The sequence below is a fragment of the Oncorhynchus masou genome, chromosome 24 (assembly GCF_036934945.1).
Source record: "Oncorhynchus masou masou isolate Uvic2021 chromosome 24, UVic_Omas_1.1, whole genome shotgun sequence".
Taxonomy (NCBI): Eukaryota; Metazoa; Chordata; class Actinopteri; order Salmoniformes; family Salmonidae; genus Oncorhynchus; species Oncorhynchus masou.
The window spans coordinates 87,408,203-87,425,195 of record NC_088235.1 but is presented as its reverse complement, the minus strand read 5'-3'; the positions used below and the strand labels follow the sequence as shown (position 1 = coordinate 87,425,195).

General features: G+C 44.8%; 1 protein-coding gene across 1 annotated transcript; it reads right to left on the bottom strand.

Moving 5' to 3' along the window:
* Positions 1–1,831: 1,831 nt before the first annotated feature.
* LOC135511468 (neuroligin-1-like) lies at positions 1,832–15,544 on the bottom strand. Its single transcript, XM_064932968.1, has 4 exons — positions 15,514–15,544; positions 14,829–15,041; positions 9,821–10,610; positions 1,832–3,883 (listed from the first exon to the last, which is right to left on the bottom strand). Exons 1-4 carry the CDS (start codon positions 15,542–15,544, stop codon positions 3,067–3,069), a joined length of 1,851 nt encoding a protein of 616 aa, XP_064789040.1. The 3' UTR covers positions 1,832–3,066.
* Between the last annotated feature and the right edge of the window lie 1,449 nt (positions 15,545–16,993).

The following is a 16,993-nucleotide window of genomic DNA, read 5'->3' as shown; positions in this document are numbered from 1 at the left end:
AACATAACGGGGGAAAAAAGAGTTGCAGCAATGCTAATTCAGCTTATTAAAATCATTTATTGTGCTCCAGAAGAGTAATTACTATTTAACCAGAAAGAAAGACAAGTGACAAATAATCTACAATACAACTGCCATACCCACTCACATAGCGCCCTTTTCACAGACATTTTGAAAGAGCGATCACCCTTTGATAGATCTTCATAGATCTCAAAGATGTTGAGAAGCGTTTTATATAAAATGGCACTCGTTGCATTACATTCATTCACAATGCTTGACCCTCCTCTGTCCAGGACTGGGTAACACAGGTTAGGCATGAGCCACATGGTCACATTATAGCTTCAGGTACCCCCCCCCTTCTTTCTCTTACCTTCTAGAAGTCCTGCATGAAAATTTGGAAAAGCTCTCCTTCACCTCTGGCTCATACAATTTTAACACCACTCTGAGGGAGCATGATGGAGAGAGAGTACAGTGAGCTGCAACCATCCATATTCATACCTAATTGAAAATGGGGGGTGTACAGAGTGAGTTGTTATGGGAGGGAAGGAGGATGGGAGAGGAGAGTAGTACAGGTTGGCTCATTTCTAACTCTGTTTACAATCCAGGGTATGGGGGGGGGGCTGGCTTATGCGTGCTAAAGTAAGTTCTTCTTTAGCATTCTCCTCGCCTGCTAACTCTCCAATGTTACTTGATCATTTATCCGTAGTGCAATTACATCTTTAATTCGCAATTACATGTTTAACTGTCATTTCTCCAGCCTTGTTAAGAGGTCACAGCACTGTGATACAGACTGGTGAAACTGCTTGGGTGGTAGTTTTGGGACACGTGAAGGATTTGTTATAATTTATGTTCACCTCCCCCAATAAAGCTACACCTTGTCTACAGCTCATTGTTTGGAAGTGTATGTTTTTACTTTGAATCACTGTAGAGCGCCAGTAAGTAAAGCAGGTGGAGCGAATGTCCAGGCTTTTATTACACAGGAAAATGGGAGTGGTATAATTTTTCTTACTATTTTATTTCTTACTTATGAGTCTTCTCTTACTAGTGTATTTGTCGTCTCCACTCTCTGCTTAAGTACAGTAGGCCTTTTGTCTGTTTAGAGAGAACTATTTCCCCCTCAGCGGCCTCCTCCTTTAAGCTATTCACTCTGGTTTGTATTTGTATGACACATTATTACTCCACTTGCCTGCGCTAGCTGGCAGAGGGAAGTTGCACTCTAGCACTGCGAGGGCAGGAACACTCACTGGGGCTAGCGGGACAGTGATGGTAACATGCCGACAGGCATGTACAATGTGACACCAAGGCATGTGTAAACCATGCTAAAGAAAAGGGAGAACTAAAAGTCCAGAAACTCTGATATGATACAGTACAGCATCTTCAGTAGAAAATAAAAAAACGGAGGCAAATGGCATTTCACTCTGTGAGAGACGAGGGTGATAGAAAACCGGTTCTACTGCATTGAGCAAGAATCTGACTGATCACTGTTCCCTGCCTGGGAGAGGTGTACCATGGGAGTTCCTGAATCTCTCTCTCTCTCTCTTTCTCTCTCTGTGTTGAGTTGCAGGGACGACAGGATGAGAGGAACCCCTAATCAACCATGTCAGCGGAGGGCCTCCTCGCTTCAATTACACATTTATACGCATTAATCTTTAAACAGCGCTACGGAACATACTCTATGAAAGGATAGTAGGAGGAAAGAAAATCTATGCAGCCAAGAGGTTCTACTATTTCCTAGTCTTCACCTTCCCTTCTTCATAGCCCTGGGCACGCTTTGTGCTCAGGAATCATTCATACGAACCCCCCCCCCCCAAAAAAAAATCAACAGTGCAGGTAATTACTTTTCTACATTAAAGTGGTCTTGAACTAGTCAAGAGTGGTGATAAGAAACCCAATATGTATAATAGCAAAGAACATTGATCCAAACTAAAAGAGTACAATGAAAGGTCCCTCCATTGGGATCCCAAACAGCGAGTGATTCACCACTATCAAAAAGTTGTACCAACACAAATTGTACAAAACTAGTCCTTATACCCATGTTCATTCAAGCTATTGTGTATGTACTGTAGTTACCATAAGCCAACCCTCCCCTGCTGTCCCCAATTATGACCCATGACCTTCACCCATGTGACCATTCCCAAAGTCCTATGGATTTGTAAGCTAATCAGTAGTGTTCCTTCAAACCAATCCAATGGGGATGAAAAGTATTCTTAATTATGACTTAATCAGCAGAACAGCCATCAAGCAGATAAATTGTCATGCGCGTCGTGCTAAAAATATCCAGTATCCTTTGTCCTCCAGCTCTTGGTATAGACAGCACTTGTGTGATGAAGCTGTATCTGCCAGAAAGCCAGTGGATCCCCCTTTTTTTGTTCTGCTGGCAGATTTGCGGTATTGACGCCCAAGAAGGACTTAAACAGCATTGGTGCTTTGTGTACATATCTAGATATGTAAATAGGTTCTATACAATAAAACTGTTCCCCAAAAATAAATTGATGAAAAGAATCCAAGACATTTAAAAAATGTCTACATTGTGCATATTCTTTAAGAGTTTTCCCCCTCTCTCTAGATAGTTTTTGTCATATCTTACACTGCCTCTACTTGTAGAGTAACACATGCCTAAATTGGTTAAGCGGCATCTCATCTTGGCTCCAGAAAGAGTAATCTACAGTTTGATGCCTCAGGAAAACAATATGTTTTCTTTCATTTACAAAGCGGCCCTGCTACTCCTCTGAGGCTCCACTGAGGTTTCTCTCTTTTCCATGATAACAGGATCAAGCAATCGTATATAAAATTCCGAAGGCGATATCTATAGCTGGAAAAGTTGACCTTGTTTTGTTGCAATACCAGAAATAAAAATGATCCTTCTCTTTATTCATTTTTTCATTTGAAATATTTTTGTACTTTTAATCATATCTTCTTTTATATAAAATGAAATTTTTCTCCAGTCCCAGCAACATTCCTATATTCCTTTCATATATTCACAGGAGTAGAAGTTATTCCACATCCGTTTGATTCAGGCTGGGTGTGAGCTCTGGCGTGTGCTGTGTGTGTCAGCGTCCATCCGTCCGGCTATACCCTGGTGGTGGAGTGTGAGTGTGGGTGGGGCAGGGTGTTGTTCTGTCCACTACTGGAGAAGGTGTTGAAGTTGTGCAACGACTGGCGGCCCTGCATGGTGTTGGGGATCATGGTGATCGTGTTTGGGGTCATGAGGGGGATGTCGTCAGGAGAGCGTCGCATGGCTAGCGTGTAGTCTGGCGGGCAGGCAGTTCTCAGAACCACCTTGTGTGGGTGCATGGCATCACACTCGTGGTCCAGATCCGTGTGCTTCATCTGCAGGGACATGATCTCCTCCTCCTGTGTGTGCGCCAGGTCGTTGGTCGTGTTGCGCTGGGGGCTGCAGCGCCGGTGAACGTCGTGCCGCCGCTTGTCCTTCTTGTAGTAGAGCGCCGCAAAGGCCAGGATGTTGAGGAAGAGCAGCGAGGCGCCCACGGCAATGGTGACGCTCAGCTCTGTGGAGTAGTCCCTCTGGTCCACCAGGAAGGGCTGGTTCTGACTGTCCTGGGTCTCGGTGGGGAAGGGAGTGGGGTTAGGCCTCTTGGTGTTGACAGGGATCTTCTTTGGTGTCCTCGGGGTGACCTCTGGTGAGGGGACCTTGGTGGTGGTGGAGATGATCTGGGTGACCTCGTTCAGGCTGTGGAGGTGGGGCACCAGCTCCAGCCACAGGTTAACCTTGTTGGCTCGGTAGTGCTCCTTGACTCGGGGCTTTAGGCCGATGTGGAGGTACAGCTGGTCCTTCTGGTTGTAGCGCGTCCACGCCACCTCCTCGAAGCGGTTTGGCTTGGTGTGGATGAACTTGGTATCCTGGGGGACTGGCTGGTTTGGGTCACTGCAAGAGAAAGGGGGAACTTAGTATGAGTAAAGCATCACTACACAGCATGAGGAATGGAGGGTACTTCCAGCAGAACGAGCACCATTGCCTGGGAATGGCATATAGAGCCATCATAAACTGGCTAAATGCAATGTGGAAGCATAAATTCCATGTGCCCTGTGTTAAATGTTCATTTACTGTTATATACAGTACCAGACAAAAGTTTGGACACACCTACTTATTCAAGTGTTTTTCTTTATTTTTACTATTTTCTACATTGTAGAATTATAATGAAGACATCACTATGAAATAACACATATGGAATCATGAAGTAACCAAAAAAGTGTGAAACAAATCAAAATATATTTCATATTTGAGATTCTTAAAAGTAACCACCCTTTGCCTTGATGACAGCTTTGCCCGCTCTTGGCATTCTCTCAACCAGCTTCACCTGGAATGCTTTTCCAACCGTTTTGAATGAGGGCCACATATGCTGAGCATGTCACACCCTGATCTGTTTCACCTATCTTTGTGCTTGTCTCCACCCCCTCCAGGTGTCGCCCACCTTCTTCATTATCCCCAGTGTATTTTACCTCCATTTGTCTGTTGCCAGTTCGTCTTGTCAAGCTTACCAGCATGTTTTTCCGTGCTCCTGTTTTCCTAGTTCTCCTGGTTCTGACCCGTTCTGCCTGCCCTGACACCGAGCCCTGACCACTCAGCCTGCCTCGACCTTGAGCCTGCCTGCCACCACTGTACCTTTCGGACTCGGTTTATGACCTTCTGCCTGTCCCCGACCTGCCCATTGCCTGCCCCTTGTATTAAAAAAAGATATCAGAGACTCGAACCATCTGCCTACCCTGTCTGCATCTCGCCCTGTGTCGTTATAGTACGAACTGGCCATTACTGACCCAGCAGACTCGGAACGGCTCCACAACGCTGTCTCCTTGCAGGGAGCCACCATTGAAAAACATGAGGCCTTGCTTCAGAACCTTATGGAAAGTCTCCATGCACTGTCGGGATGCCATGACCAGGGTTTCAAAACGTTACTAGAGCAAATCTGTGGACTATCTATCAGGCAGCATGCCACAACGGAGACCTGCCGGACGTGCAGTAATTCCCCTGCCAGTGATGATTTTGTACAGCCTACCCCAGCTTCCCGGGAACTGCTTACCATCTATGTTGGGGACCCTGGAACCTACCGGGCATTTCATTCCCAGTGCTCCCTTATCTTTGTGCTGCAGCCCTCACCGTTTGAGAATAGGGGATCTTATAACGCTCATGTCTGGTAGGGTGCTCTCCTGGGCTACGACGTTTTGGGAGCAACAGTCCTCCATTTGCCTTCGTTTGGAGGATTTCATGGAGGAGTTGAAGAAGGTATTCGATTCTCCGGGAGAGAGGCGGCCCGAAAGCTACTTAAAGAAACCTGTAGTGTGGCAGACTACGCAGTAGACTTTCGCATGTTGGCCGCCGAGAGCGCCTGAAACCCGGAGTTTCTGTTCGATACCTTTCTTCATGGACTATCCGAGGAGATCAAAGATGAGCTCGCTGCTCGGGAGTTACCCCTGGACCTCGACTCCATCCTGGCCTTAACCATAAGGTTTGATGGACGTCTACGGGAGCGCAGGAGGGAGAGGTCTGTTTTCAGCCCCACTTGTTCGTCCGCAGCTGCCGGCTCGCCCCCGAAGAACCCGGAAGTCCCTGATGCCTGTATGCCTGAGAGGATCCGAAGTCACCCGAGTCCCCTTGGGAATCACCGGGAACAAGTGAATGGTTTTCTACAGTGCGTACGCAACAGGGCAGAGCTAGATTGTCACCTCAGAAACAACTACAGAGGCTTAACTCCAACAGTTTCCTGTATTGTGGTGCTACAGGGCATTACAAATATTACTATCCAGTAAAAGACCTGACTCATCAGCTAGGTAAGAGTACCGTGGTGAGCTATACTAGGAGTTGTCTAACTCACATTACTCGTATTCTCTTCCATGTTATCCTGCGGTGGGGTGACCGGTCTAAATCTCTCCGGGTGCTAATTGACTCTGGAGCTGTTGAGAGTTTTATGGATGTTACTCTGGTATTGGAGCTGGGTGTCTCCTCACAACCCCTCTCCGTTCCCATGGATGCCAGAGTACTGGACGGACGTAACATAGGCAGTATCACTCATAGTACGGTGCCCATTAACCTGCGTGTGTCGGGCAATCCCAGTGATCAGCTTCTTCTCATTGAATCTCCCAATGTTCCTGTTGTTTAAGGAATTTCATGGCTCCAGAGGCACAACCCCGTTATTAACTGGCCCACTGGTTCTATCCTGGGTTGGAGCCCGTTCTGCACTCACTTCACCCAAGATGCCGTTTACATGTTCTCCAGCTGTTGACAGGGCGTTTTTGGACCTCAAGCCTCATTTTACTACAGCCCCCCATCCTCATCCATCCGGATCCATCCCATCAGTTCGTAGTTGAGGTCAACGCTTCTGACGTTGGAGTGGGGCCGTCCTGTCCCAGCGTTATGCCCAGGACCAAAAGCTACAGCCCTGTGCTTTCCTGTCCCATCGTCTCAACCCTGCTGAGAGAAACTATGAAGTAGGAAATTGGGAACTTCTGGCAGTCACCAGGTTCAACGTCACCATTTCCTAAAGGCCAGGGACCAAGAATGTGAGGCGGACGCTCTCTCTCAACTGTATCGCTCCGCTGCCACACCGCCTGACTCTGAGACCATCCTCCCTACCTCATATCTGACAGCTACAGTTGTCTGTGGAATCGAGAGTCTGGGTCGCAAGGCACCCCTGGGAGGGGCCCGGCTAACTGAATATTTGTCCCTGATTCGGCCCGAGCTCATGTTCTGGAATGGGCTCATTCCTCCAAGCTCACCTGCCATCCCAGCTCCCGGCGAACCCTGGCCTTCCTCCGATAAAGCTTCTGGTGGCCCACTATTGTTCCTGACGTCTCAGCCTTCGTTGCCGCATGCACGATATGTGCTCAGAACCTGGAGACTGCGCTTAGGTGCCTCATCTCAACCAACACCTGGAGTCAGCAACTTGTGTGGCTGGAGTAAGCCCGGAACACTCTTCCCTGCACAGCCACTGGGTTTTCGCCCTTTGAATGCTCCATGGGATATCAGTCTCCGCTCTTCCCAGAGCAAAAAGAAGAGGTCAACATACCCTCGGCCCAAATGTTCGTCTGCCACTGTCGGCATATCTGGAAGAGAGCTCAGTCTGCTCTTCTCAAGGCCACCTCCAGGTATCGTCGACAAGCGGACTGCCACTAGACTCTGGCTCTCCGCTATCGTCTCGAGCAGAAGGTATGGCTATCTACGCGGGACCTGCCCCTCTGGGTGGAGTCCAGTAAACTTTCCCCCTGCTTTATTGGTCCTTTAACCATCTCCTTAGTTCCACTGCTGTTAGTCTTCTGTTGCCCCGTATACATCCCACTTTTCACGTGTCCAGGATTCATTCCTTGTCTCACTGTCCTTTGTCTCCTGTCCTTTGGCTTCCTGCCCTGACACTGAGCCCGCTTGCCTGACCATTCAGCCTGCCTTGACCTTGAGCCTGCCCCTACTGTACTTTTCGGACGCTGACCTGGTTTATGAACTTCTGCCTGTCCCTGATATGCTCAATGCCTGCCCCTTGTATTTCAATAAATATCAGTGACTCAAACCATCCTGTGTCTGCATCTGGGTCTTGCCCTGTGTCATAAGCATTTTAGCATAAGTACTTACTGTAATGTAGTCTGCCTGTTTCTTCTGTCACTGACAGCCCTCCATAAGACAAGCTATGTCTACCTGTCATATTGAAGCTGTCAAGAAGACCACCGCCAAACTCACTAGTGAAAGCTATAAGTGAAGCTTCTTAAATTAGACAAGCTCATGCTTTTCCAGACACTGGTATTCATGGAAGCTAAGGGCTCAAATCAGATTTTAGACAACTGTGATTTCCCTCCTTGACACTTTTGAAAGGATCCCAGACACCCTTCTGTATCTATGAGCAGTGGCTGCTCAGAGAGAGACATGATTTGAGAGGATAATCAAAAGAAGGGAAGCCCAAGGTAGAGAGAGGTACATTGGATATGCAGGAAGTGGGAGCGCCGTCCCTTGGTGATTAGTTGGGGCAGTTCCATGGCTAGGTTTTTTGCACGCAGTTGTTGAACGCCTGACAGACATCGGAGGCAAGGGCTCCACCGCTGCTACCCCTTTTACTGCTGCTGCTGCTTCAGAGGAGCTCTGTTTGCTACCGGAGAGGAAGCTTTGTCTCAGCACACAAAGGTAGGCAACATGCTCTGCTTTCTTAACTACTTAATGTCTTTGCTACTGTATGAGTTAGTGCTCTGTGAATATCTTCATCTTTTGAATGCTCTAGTGTTTCAACTCAAGTCTTTACAGTCTAACCTTTGACCTGTCTGCTAGTGACATCGGTGTCACTTCTTGATTTTTTGTTTCCATTTTTATAGAAAGAGAATATTGAATTTAAATGTAAGTGGATCCAATTTGTAAGTCGCTCTGGATAAGAGCGTCTGCTAAATGACTTAAATGTAATGTAAATGTAATTATAGAGCGCTTGTTGGCTGCTTTCCTTCACTCTGCGGTCCAACTCATCCCAAACCATCTCAATTGGGGTGAGGTCAGGTGATTGTGGAGGCCAGGTCATCTGATGCAGCAACCCATCACTCTCCTTCTTGGTCAAATAGCCATTACACAGCCTGGAGGTGTGTTGGGTCATTGTCTTGTTGAAAAACAAATGATAGTCCTACTAAGAGCAAACCAGATGTGAAAGCGTATCGCTGCATAATGCTGTGGTAGTATTGCTGGTTAAGTGTGCATTGAATTGTAAATAAATCAGTGTCACCAGCAAAACACCCCCACACCATCAGATCTCCTCCTCCATGCTTCACAGTGGGAACCACACATGGAGATCATCCATTCACCTACTCTGCATCTCACAAAGACACGGCGGTTGGAACCAAAATCAGACCAAAGGACAAATTTCCACCGGTCTATTCATGCAGTCTCCTCTGAACAGTTGATGTTGAGATGTGTCTGTTACTTGAACTCTGTGAAGCATTTATTTGGGCTGCAATTTCTGAGGCTGTTAACTCTAATGAACTTATCCGCTGCAGCAGAGGTAACTCTGGGTCTTCCTCTCCTGTGGCAGTTCTTATGAGAACCAGTTTCATCATAGTGCTTCATGGTTTGTGTGACGGCACTTGAAGAAACTTTTAAAGTTCTTGAAATGTTCCGCATTGACTTACCTTCATGATTGACTCAAATGCACGAAGGAAAGAAATTCCACAAATTAACTTTTAACAAAGCACACATGCTAATTGAAATGCATTCCAGGTGACTACCTCGTGAAGCTGATTGAGAGAATGCCAAGAGTGTACAAAGTTGTCATCAAGGCAAAGGGTGGCTACTTTGAGAATCTCAAATGTAAAATATATTTAGATTTGTTTCACACTTTGTTGGTTACTACATGATTCCATATGTGTTATTTCATAGTGATGTCTTCACTATTACTCTACAATGTAGAAAAGAGTAAAAGTAAATAAAAACCATTGAATGAGTAGGTGTGTCCAAACTTTTGACTGGTACTGTATGTAGATCAATAGTATCCCAATGGTCCCGTTGGGCTCTTTGACTGCAGAGGGGAAAAGCCATTGTCCCCCATTATGTTCCAAAAAAGCATTTATTTCCATGACTACAGTACATGCTTAAAGGAAATGCAAAATAGGATTCAAATGTTTTCCTTTTGAGAATTGCACTCATGGAAACTGTCATTGTCATTAATTAACAGCATGTTAAAGAATATTGGATGAGACAATGACATTGATATCCTGTCCAAGCTTTAAAAACATAAAAAAGAACACAACCAAAATGGTACTAAATTCATGAACTCTAGAAATGTGTAAGTATGACACACATGCACGCACATACACAACATTTTAAAATAGGTCTCAGTATTGCACGTACCCAGTTTTGGCAAAATTAGTCCAGTAGGTCATCACCACAGCACTGAGCATGATGTCGTTCTTGGAGAAGTTACAGGGGAACAGCTCTGTGGGGCCAATCATGGGCAGGCCAAACACATAGGGGATCTCGTCACCGTGGGAAGCGTCTGCCCAGGGGGGCACCTGGTCTGTTTGGCAGTGGTGGTAGAAGGCATAGAAGTACGTTGGCGACCCAAAGCTGGAGTGGAGGTCTGCTGTGGCCACAGCCGGAGCCACCCATTGGTGATCCGTGAACAGGGCTAGTAGGGTCTTCCTTCTGGTCTCTGGGTTATGTCTATCAGCCCAGTCCGTGTACATGAATTTTATGGTCTCCCGCAGAATGTCCTTTCCCTCCGGGTAACCGTACAGGTCGTCCACGAAGCTGGACACGGCGTAGTCAAAATCATTGGCCTGGACGCCGTTCTCATTGTCTACGATAAGCTCCACAAACTTCAGGCCCTCGCCCTGGTTGACGCCCAGCATGATGTCATAGTTGAGGAACTCGCCCTGCTCCATGAGGATCTGAGGGTCGTCTGGGATGACGTCACCGTCGATAACAGGCCCGAAGGCGATGTGGTACCGTGCAGGCTGGATGTCCTGATCCACCAGCTCCTTGTAGTGCTTCTTTTGTAGACACTCCACCAGGTCCACCGTGTCTTTCAGGTTGCAGCCCACTTTTTTGGCCAACATGCGAGCATACTTAGCAGGCTGGAAGCTGACGGCCCAGCTGGACAACGCAGTTCCACTCTGTGCTATAGCTCTCTGGAAAAGTCCTGCAGAGAGACAAGATAGAAGCCCACCAGAGTGAGAAAACGGCTCATAGAATCACAATGCATTACACACATGACATGCATCTACCACTGAAACTATGTCATGACTTAACACATCTAAACGTAGTGTGATGTGTATTCACACTTACATCAAAATGTGCCCTTGAACAGTATATAATTTTCATAATTTCACTGATAAACAGCCTACTTTTACTATAACAGTTGAATACCTTTTTATATTGATTACTTTGATGATATTAATGCAGCTATTACATTTGCTGGCAATAGAGAACTCTCCTCAAAACCTTAAACATGTAAAAGTCCATTTGTCTGGATTAGTTTATTGTGCCATTCCTGGGAGAGCAGAGGGAAACATTTATCCATTGCCTTGACAGACATCTGCATCGTTAGCAGTGATTGGGGCTTTACAAACAGACAGACTTGCTATTTCAGAGTTTGTTTGCCAAGGTTTGAAGACAAACATGTTACGCCATTTTACACAGGAATTATCATGATATTACATACTCATACTATATTGTATACTAGTGCTTTTATAATGAACTATCCATGTACCTTATCATAAAACATTTTCTGTATCCTTTTCTCACACAGGGTGCACAGTGCTCATTAAAACTTTGTCATAATATATGATGTGATCAAACACACGTGACACACACCACATAAGCCAGGTACTGTAGGAAGACACCATGTAGAGTGGGATGATAAAGAATGAGATGGAGAAAGAGAGAGAGGTAAAAAGTGGTAACTAGTCTGTGTTACCATGACAGCCCATGGGCTCAGTTTTGACTTCATGCCTTTTATAAATGTTGATGATTTGCTAAGTTTTTTATAAACAAGAAATCACATGTATTTTCATGTAAACATGTATTTTTATCACTCTAATAAGTTAATGAAAACTTGGTTTAACCATCACGTTTTCAAACATGTTGATATGAAATCTTTCGATCTAACCCACAAATGTACATTCAGAAGAAGACGGAAATTAAGATTCAGATTACGGTGCAATGTGGTTCCTTAAGGTGATGAGCTTGTGTAACACTGTAACTTCCATCAGCTATAGTGTATGTGGATTCCGTGGTTGACATGGCACCGTAAGGTCTCCTAGGCAGAAAGCTCCTGTCCATTTTGTAAATATTTGTATAATTAATACATTTTTGGCATTTTTCCCTGCAAACTTTTTGTTTTATGAATGAACAATTAATATAGCTAAATAATATCATCAGAATCGACCACCGAGTTTCTCAACTGATGCTGGCATGCACTTTCTTTGTTTGGCTAGCTAGCTAATGTAATCTGGCAAGCTGGCAATTGTTTTGATTCGAATGCCAGCCATCAAACACTTTGAAAAGAAGGTTGATGACATCCGCTCCTCATTCACTCAGCCTATTGAGTACACTTGTCCCACTCACACAGAACAACCCTATGCCTTGACCTCTTCTCCCCTCTCTCTTCAGATGAAATCATGCGACTAGTGAGGTCCGGCCGCCAGACAATCTGCCCGCTCAACCCCCATCTCCTTCTCCAGACCTTCTCCCATTCCTCACTTCCCTTATCAACTCATCTCTGACCACTTGCTGCGTCCCCTCTGACTTCAAAATAGCCTGAGTTGCTCCCCTCTTCAAGAAACCAACAATTGACACGTCAAAAACTATAGACCTGTATACCTTCTTTCTTTTCTTTCCAAAACACTTGAGGGTGCTGTCTCTGACCAACTCTCTTGCTATCTCTCACAGAACTATCTTCTTGACCCTAACCAGTCAGGCTTCAAGATGGGTCACTCAACCGAGACTGCTCTCCTGTGTCACGGAGGCTCTCTGCACTGCCAAAACTGACTCTCTCTCTCCTCTGTTCTCATCCTTCTAGATCTATCTGCTGCCTTTGACACTGTGAACCATCAGATCCTCCTCTCCATCCTCTCAATGCTGGGTGTCTCAGGCTCTACCAGGTGACATGGAGAGGATCTGTGTCTGCACCACATACTCTCACTACTGGTGTCCCCCAGAGCTCGTTTCTAGGCACACTCGGCTCCATCATATATATCCTCACATGGTCTCTCCTATCATTGCTGTGAGGATGACACAACTACTTTTCTCCTTCTCCCCTTCTGACACCCAGGTGGTGACACGCATCTCTGCATACCTGGCAGATATCTCAGCTTGGATGTCGGCCCACCACCTCAAGTTCAACAAGACTCTTCCTTCTGGGGAAGGCCTGCCCGCTCCAAGACCTCTCCATTACAGTTGACAACTCCACGGTGTCCCCCTCCCAGAGTGCAAATAACCTTGGCGTGACCCTGGACTGTTAACACCCTGTCGTTCTCTGCAAACATCAAAGCAGTGACTCGCTCCTGCAGGTTCAAGCTCTACAACATCAATAGAGGCGCAGGTCCTAATCCAGACATTTGTCATCTCCCATCTGGATTACTGCAACTCACTGTTGGCTGGGCTCCCCGCTTGTGTCATCAAACCCCTGCAACTTATCCAGAACGGTGCAGCCTGGTGTTCAACCTTCCCAAGTTCTCCCATGTCACCACGCTCCTCCGTACACTCCACTAGCTTCCAGTTGAAGCTCTCATCCACTACAAGACCATGGTACTTGCATGTGGAGCAGGTGCACCTCCCTACCTTCAGGCTTTGCTCAAACTCTACACCCCAACCCGAGTTCTCCATTCTGCCACCTCTGGTCTCTTGGCCCTTCCACCCCTATGAGAGGGCAGCTCCCACTCAGCCCAGTCCAAGCTGTCCTCTGTCCTGGCACCTAAATGGTGGAACCAGCGTCTCCCTGAAGCTAGGACAGCAGAGTCCCTGCCCATCTTCCTAAAACATCTGAAACACTACCTCTTCAAAGAGTATCTTAATCCCACAACCCAACACCTTACACCCCCCCCGCCCCGCACTTGACATCCCCCCTTACCTGCTCTGACTGATTATAGCGACCTTATTGAGGAAAAAATTTACTTACTATGACTGTGATATGTGGTTGTCCCACCTAGCTATCTTAAGATGAGTGCACTAACTGTAAGTTGCTCTGGATAAGAGTGTCTGCTAAATAACTCAAATGTAAATGTGAAATGTGTGTCAGGAGGTTGAGGATGAAGAGAAGCCCGAAAGCAAGACGGCAGAGGTATGCAGTGATGAGGATCCTAAGGAGTACTAAGTTACAAGGCTACTCTTTAATTATCATTGAAATGTGATGTGCTTTCTTTCCACGTGACTTAGCTTCACCCAAGTGGGTGCTTCATTTTGGTAGTAGTGAAGCCTAGATACACCTGCTACAGAGTCCATGAACTGGAGAAGCCACACTGACAGCAAGGACGGCGAGACACCTTGATGACACCGTGCTGCCTGCCCCCGAACTTGCTGCAGAGATCATCTTTGCTTGCTTTCCCCCTTTGACCACCTCCCTCCGATGATCACTCAAGCCATGAACTTTCCAAACGTCTCATGACCTTCCATCAATTATGTTGTGGTTGTCGTTTTCTAAATTGCTTGTATTTTTTGTGTTGCTTTAAAGCACTTTGAGATCATTTATGTAATGAATAGCTCTATAAATTCTTATAATAATTATTATTATGTGTATCTCAATATACACTTTGGCAATTGTTACAAATTTGTAGGAGCAGAGCCCTCAGAGACCCTGTGGTGATGGCTCAGAGGAAATCAGAGGAAATGATTATATATCACTGTGCTGTCAAATCTTGTTCGATGTAAAAGTGTTGTCATTCACCTGCATTGGCAGCAGTGACTAGGATTTGTCGTACTGCGTCTGAATGGTGCTTCATACTGTGGTATGAATATTAATACTTTGTGGAATTAATCTCTGAAGACAATAAGATTAGAGGAAGCAATACACTGACATGGTAACATTTACTGGGGCTCCCTTGGGAACGTGGATTAGGAGATGAGAGAGTGATACAATCAAAATAAAATGGGTCTGTGTCTGGTATTCTGGTATGGAATACCATCAGATTCTACAGTATACATGGTCACTGCTTTAGTCAACTTTAACCTTCTCCTTGGGTTAGTAAACATTCAAGAGTTTTACACAATATAAGGTCCAGTGGCAAGTCAAATCACATAATCAACAGCACCCTTATACAGCCATTCCAGAACAAAATACCCACATCAACTCAAATTACACAGTAATGAAGGTGGCATGCGACACCGAAAATGTTCAAAAGTTGCAACCTCTGCATTATACCTTTGGTTGAATTGCTCCAACGGTTACCTTCAGAATAATGGGACAGGGTCAGGAGGTTAACACAGGAGGCGCCAGCCCCTGATCCAAAAACAGTTATTCGTAAAGGGTCACCACCAAAGAAAGCAATATTCTCGCTAGTCCATCGCAGAGCTTGGATCAGATCAAGGAGTCCGTAGTTTCCCTTGGAAGCTTGGTCCCCAGTGCTTAAGAAACCTGGAAGACAGAGAGAACAAAACAGAGAACAGATCAACAAACTGGGCTGTCTTGGAGGTATGAACACAGAGCTACCAAATATTTTTACAACTAACCCAAGATACACCACAGCCTGTCATTTCCAATGGGAGCAAATTAATCATAGTGGGTAGAACAAGCAAGGAGGTGGGTAGAGCAAAGTATGAGCTAGCGAGAGCCTATTGGGGTGTTCTAGCATTTATTTGCATATTTCTATTAGGGAACGCCTACTCTGTGAAGTGTGTGTTTGCAATGACTACATTTTCCCTTGCACTCCTTCTAAACAATGCAGTTTTTTTACTTTGGCAAATGGGAAAGTCTACAAAACTTTGCCCACTCTATTCATAACAGATTCTAGTTTGGGAAACAGAAAACTGTATTGAGATCAAATGTTTAATCGATGAGAAACTTTGCAGAATATTTGCCAAATCCATCTCGCTCCATCTTCTCCCACTGCCGGCCACCGGGCTTCCCCTCACCACCATATGTGACCCGTTTCAGGAATCTAGGCGTATGTCGCACATCACTACTTCACAAGAGAGACATTCTATTTTTAGCTAATTCAGGTGGTGGGTCACACATATTTGGTGAGTGGAAACACCAACCGGATGCTTTACATTTATACATCCGGTGTATCATTGTTCTGCTATGGTTTATTCCTATGCAAACACTGATTATATCTTTGCATATTTTACAGAAGTTTATAATGTAATCAAAACTTAGGATGAAACTCTATTTAAAGTTAATGAGAGAGAGAACTAAATTATATATGTATTTTTAAGGTATTTCATAGTGTTTGATGATTGAACATCTTATTGAGTCTACCTGGAAATGATTCACAACAGACTCATTACGCACAGCACAGTTTTACATGCAAAACCAACAAGCTTGTGAATTTAATACTTTTGGCAATAAAACAGGAGTTATTACTCCAACGAGTCGACTTAGTGGACGCTTCACTAAGTATAATTTTGGAAATCCAATTTTGAGATAGACAGATTTAATCCATACTAGAGGTCGACCGATTATGATTTTTCCACACCAACACCGATTATTGGAGGACCAAAAAAATCTGATACTGATTAATCAGACGATTCTTATATATATATTTGTAATAATGACAATTACAACAATACTGAGTGAACAATGAACACTTTGATTTTAACTTAATATATATACATATATAAATAATGAAACATGTTCAATTTGGTTTAAATAATGCAAAAACACAGTGTTGGAGAAGAAAGTAAAAGTGCAATATGTGCCATGTAAAAAAAGCTAACGTTTAAGTTCCTTGCTCAGAACATGAGAACACATGAAAGCTGGTGGTTCCTTTTAACATGAGTCTTCAATATTCCCACTTAAGAAGTTTTAGGTTGTAGTTATTATAGGACTATTTCTCTCTATACCATTTGTATTTCATAGACCTTTGACTATTGGATGTTCTTAAAGGCACTATAGTATTGCCATCCTAATCTCGGGAGTTGATAGGCTTGGTCATAAACAGCGCTGTGCTTCAAGCATTGCGAAGAGCTGCTGGAAAGTGCTGTTTGAATGAATTCTTACGAGCCTGCTGCTGCCACCATCGCTCAGTCAGACTGCTCTATCAAATATCAAATCATAGACTTAATTGTAATATAACAAACACACAGAAATACGAGCCTTGGGTCATTAATTTGGTGAAATCCGGAAACAAAATGTTTATTCTTTCAGGGAAATACGGAACCGTTGCACAACCTTCAATGTTATGTCAAAATGATGTATAATTCTTGCAAATACATGCATATACCCTGACTCTGCTTACACTGAAAGCAAGAGAAGTGACACAGTTTCAGGCACTGCATTGATTATATTCAACGCAGGACAAGCTAGTTAAACTAGTAATATCATCAACCATGTGTAGGTAACTAGGGATTATGTAATGATTTATTGTT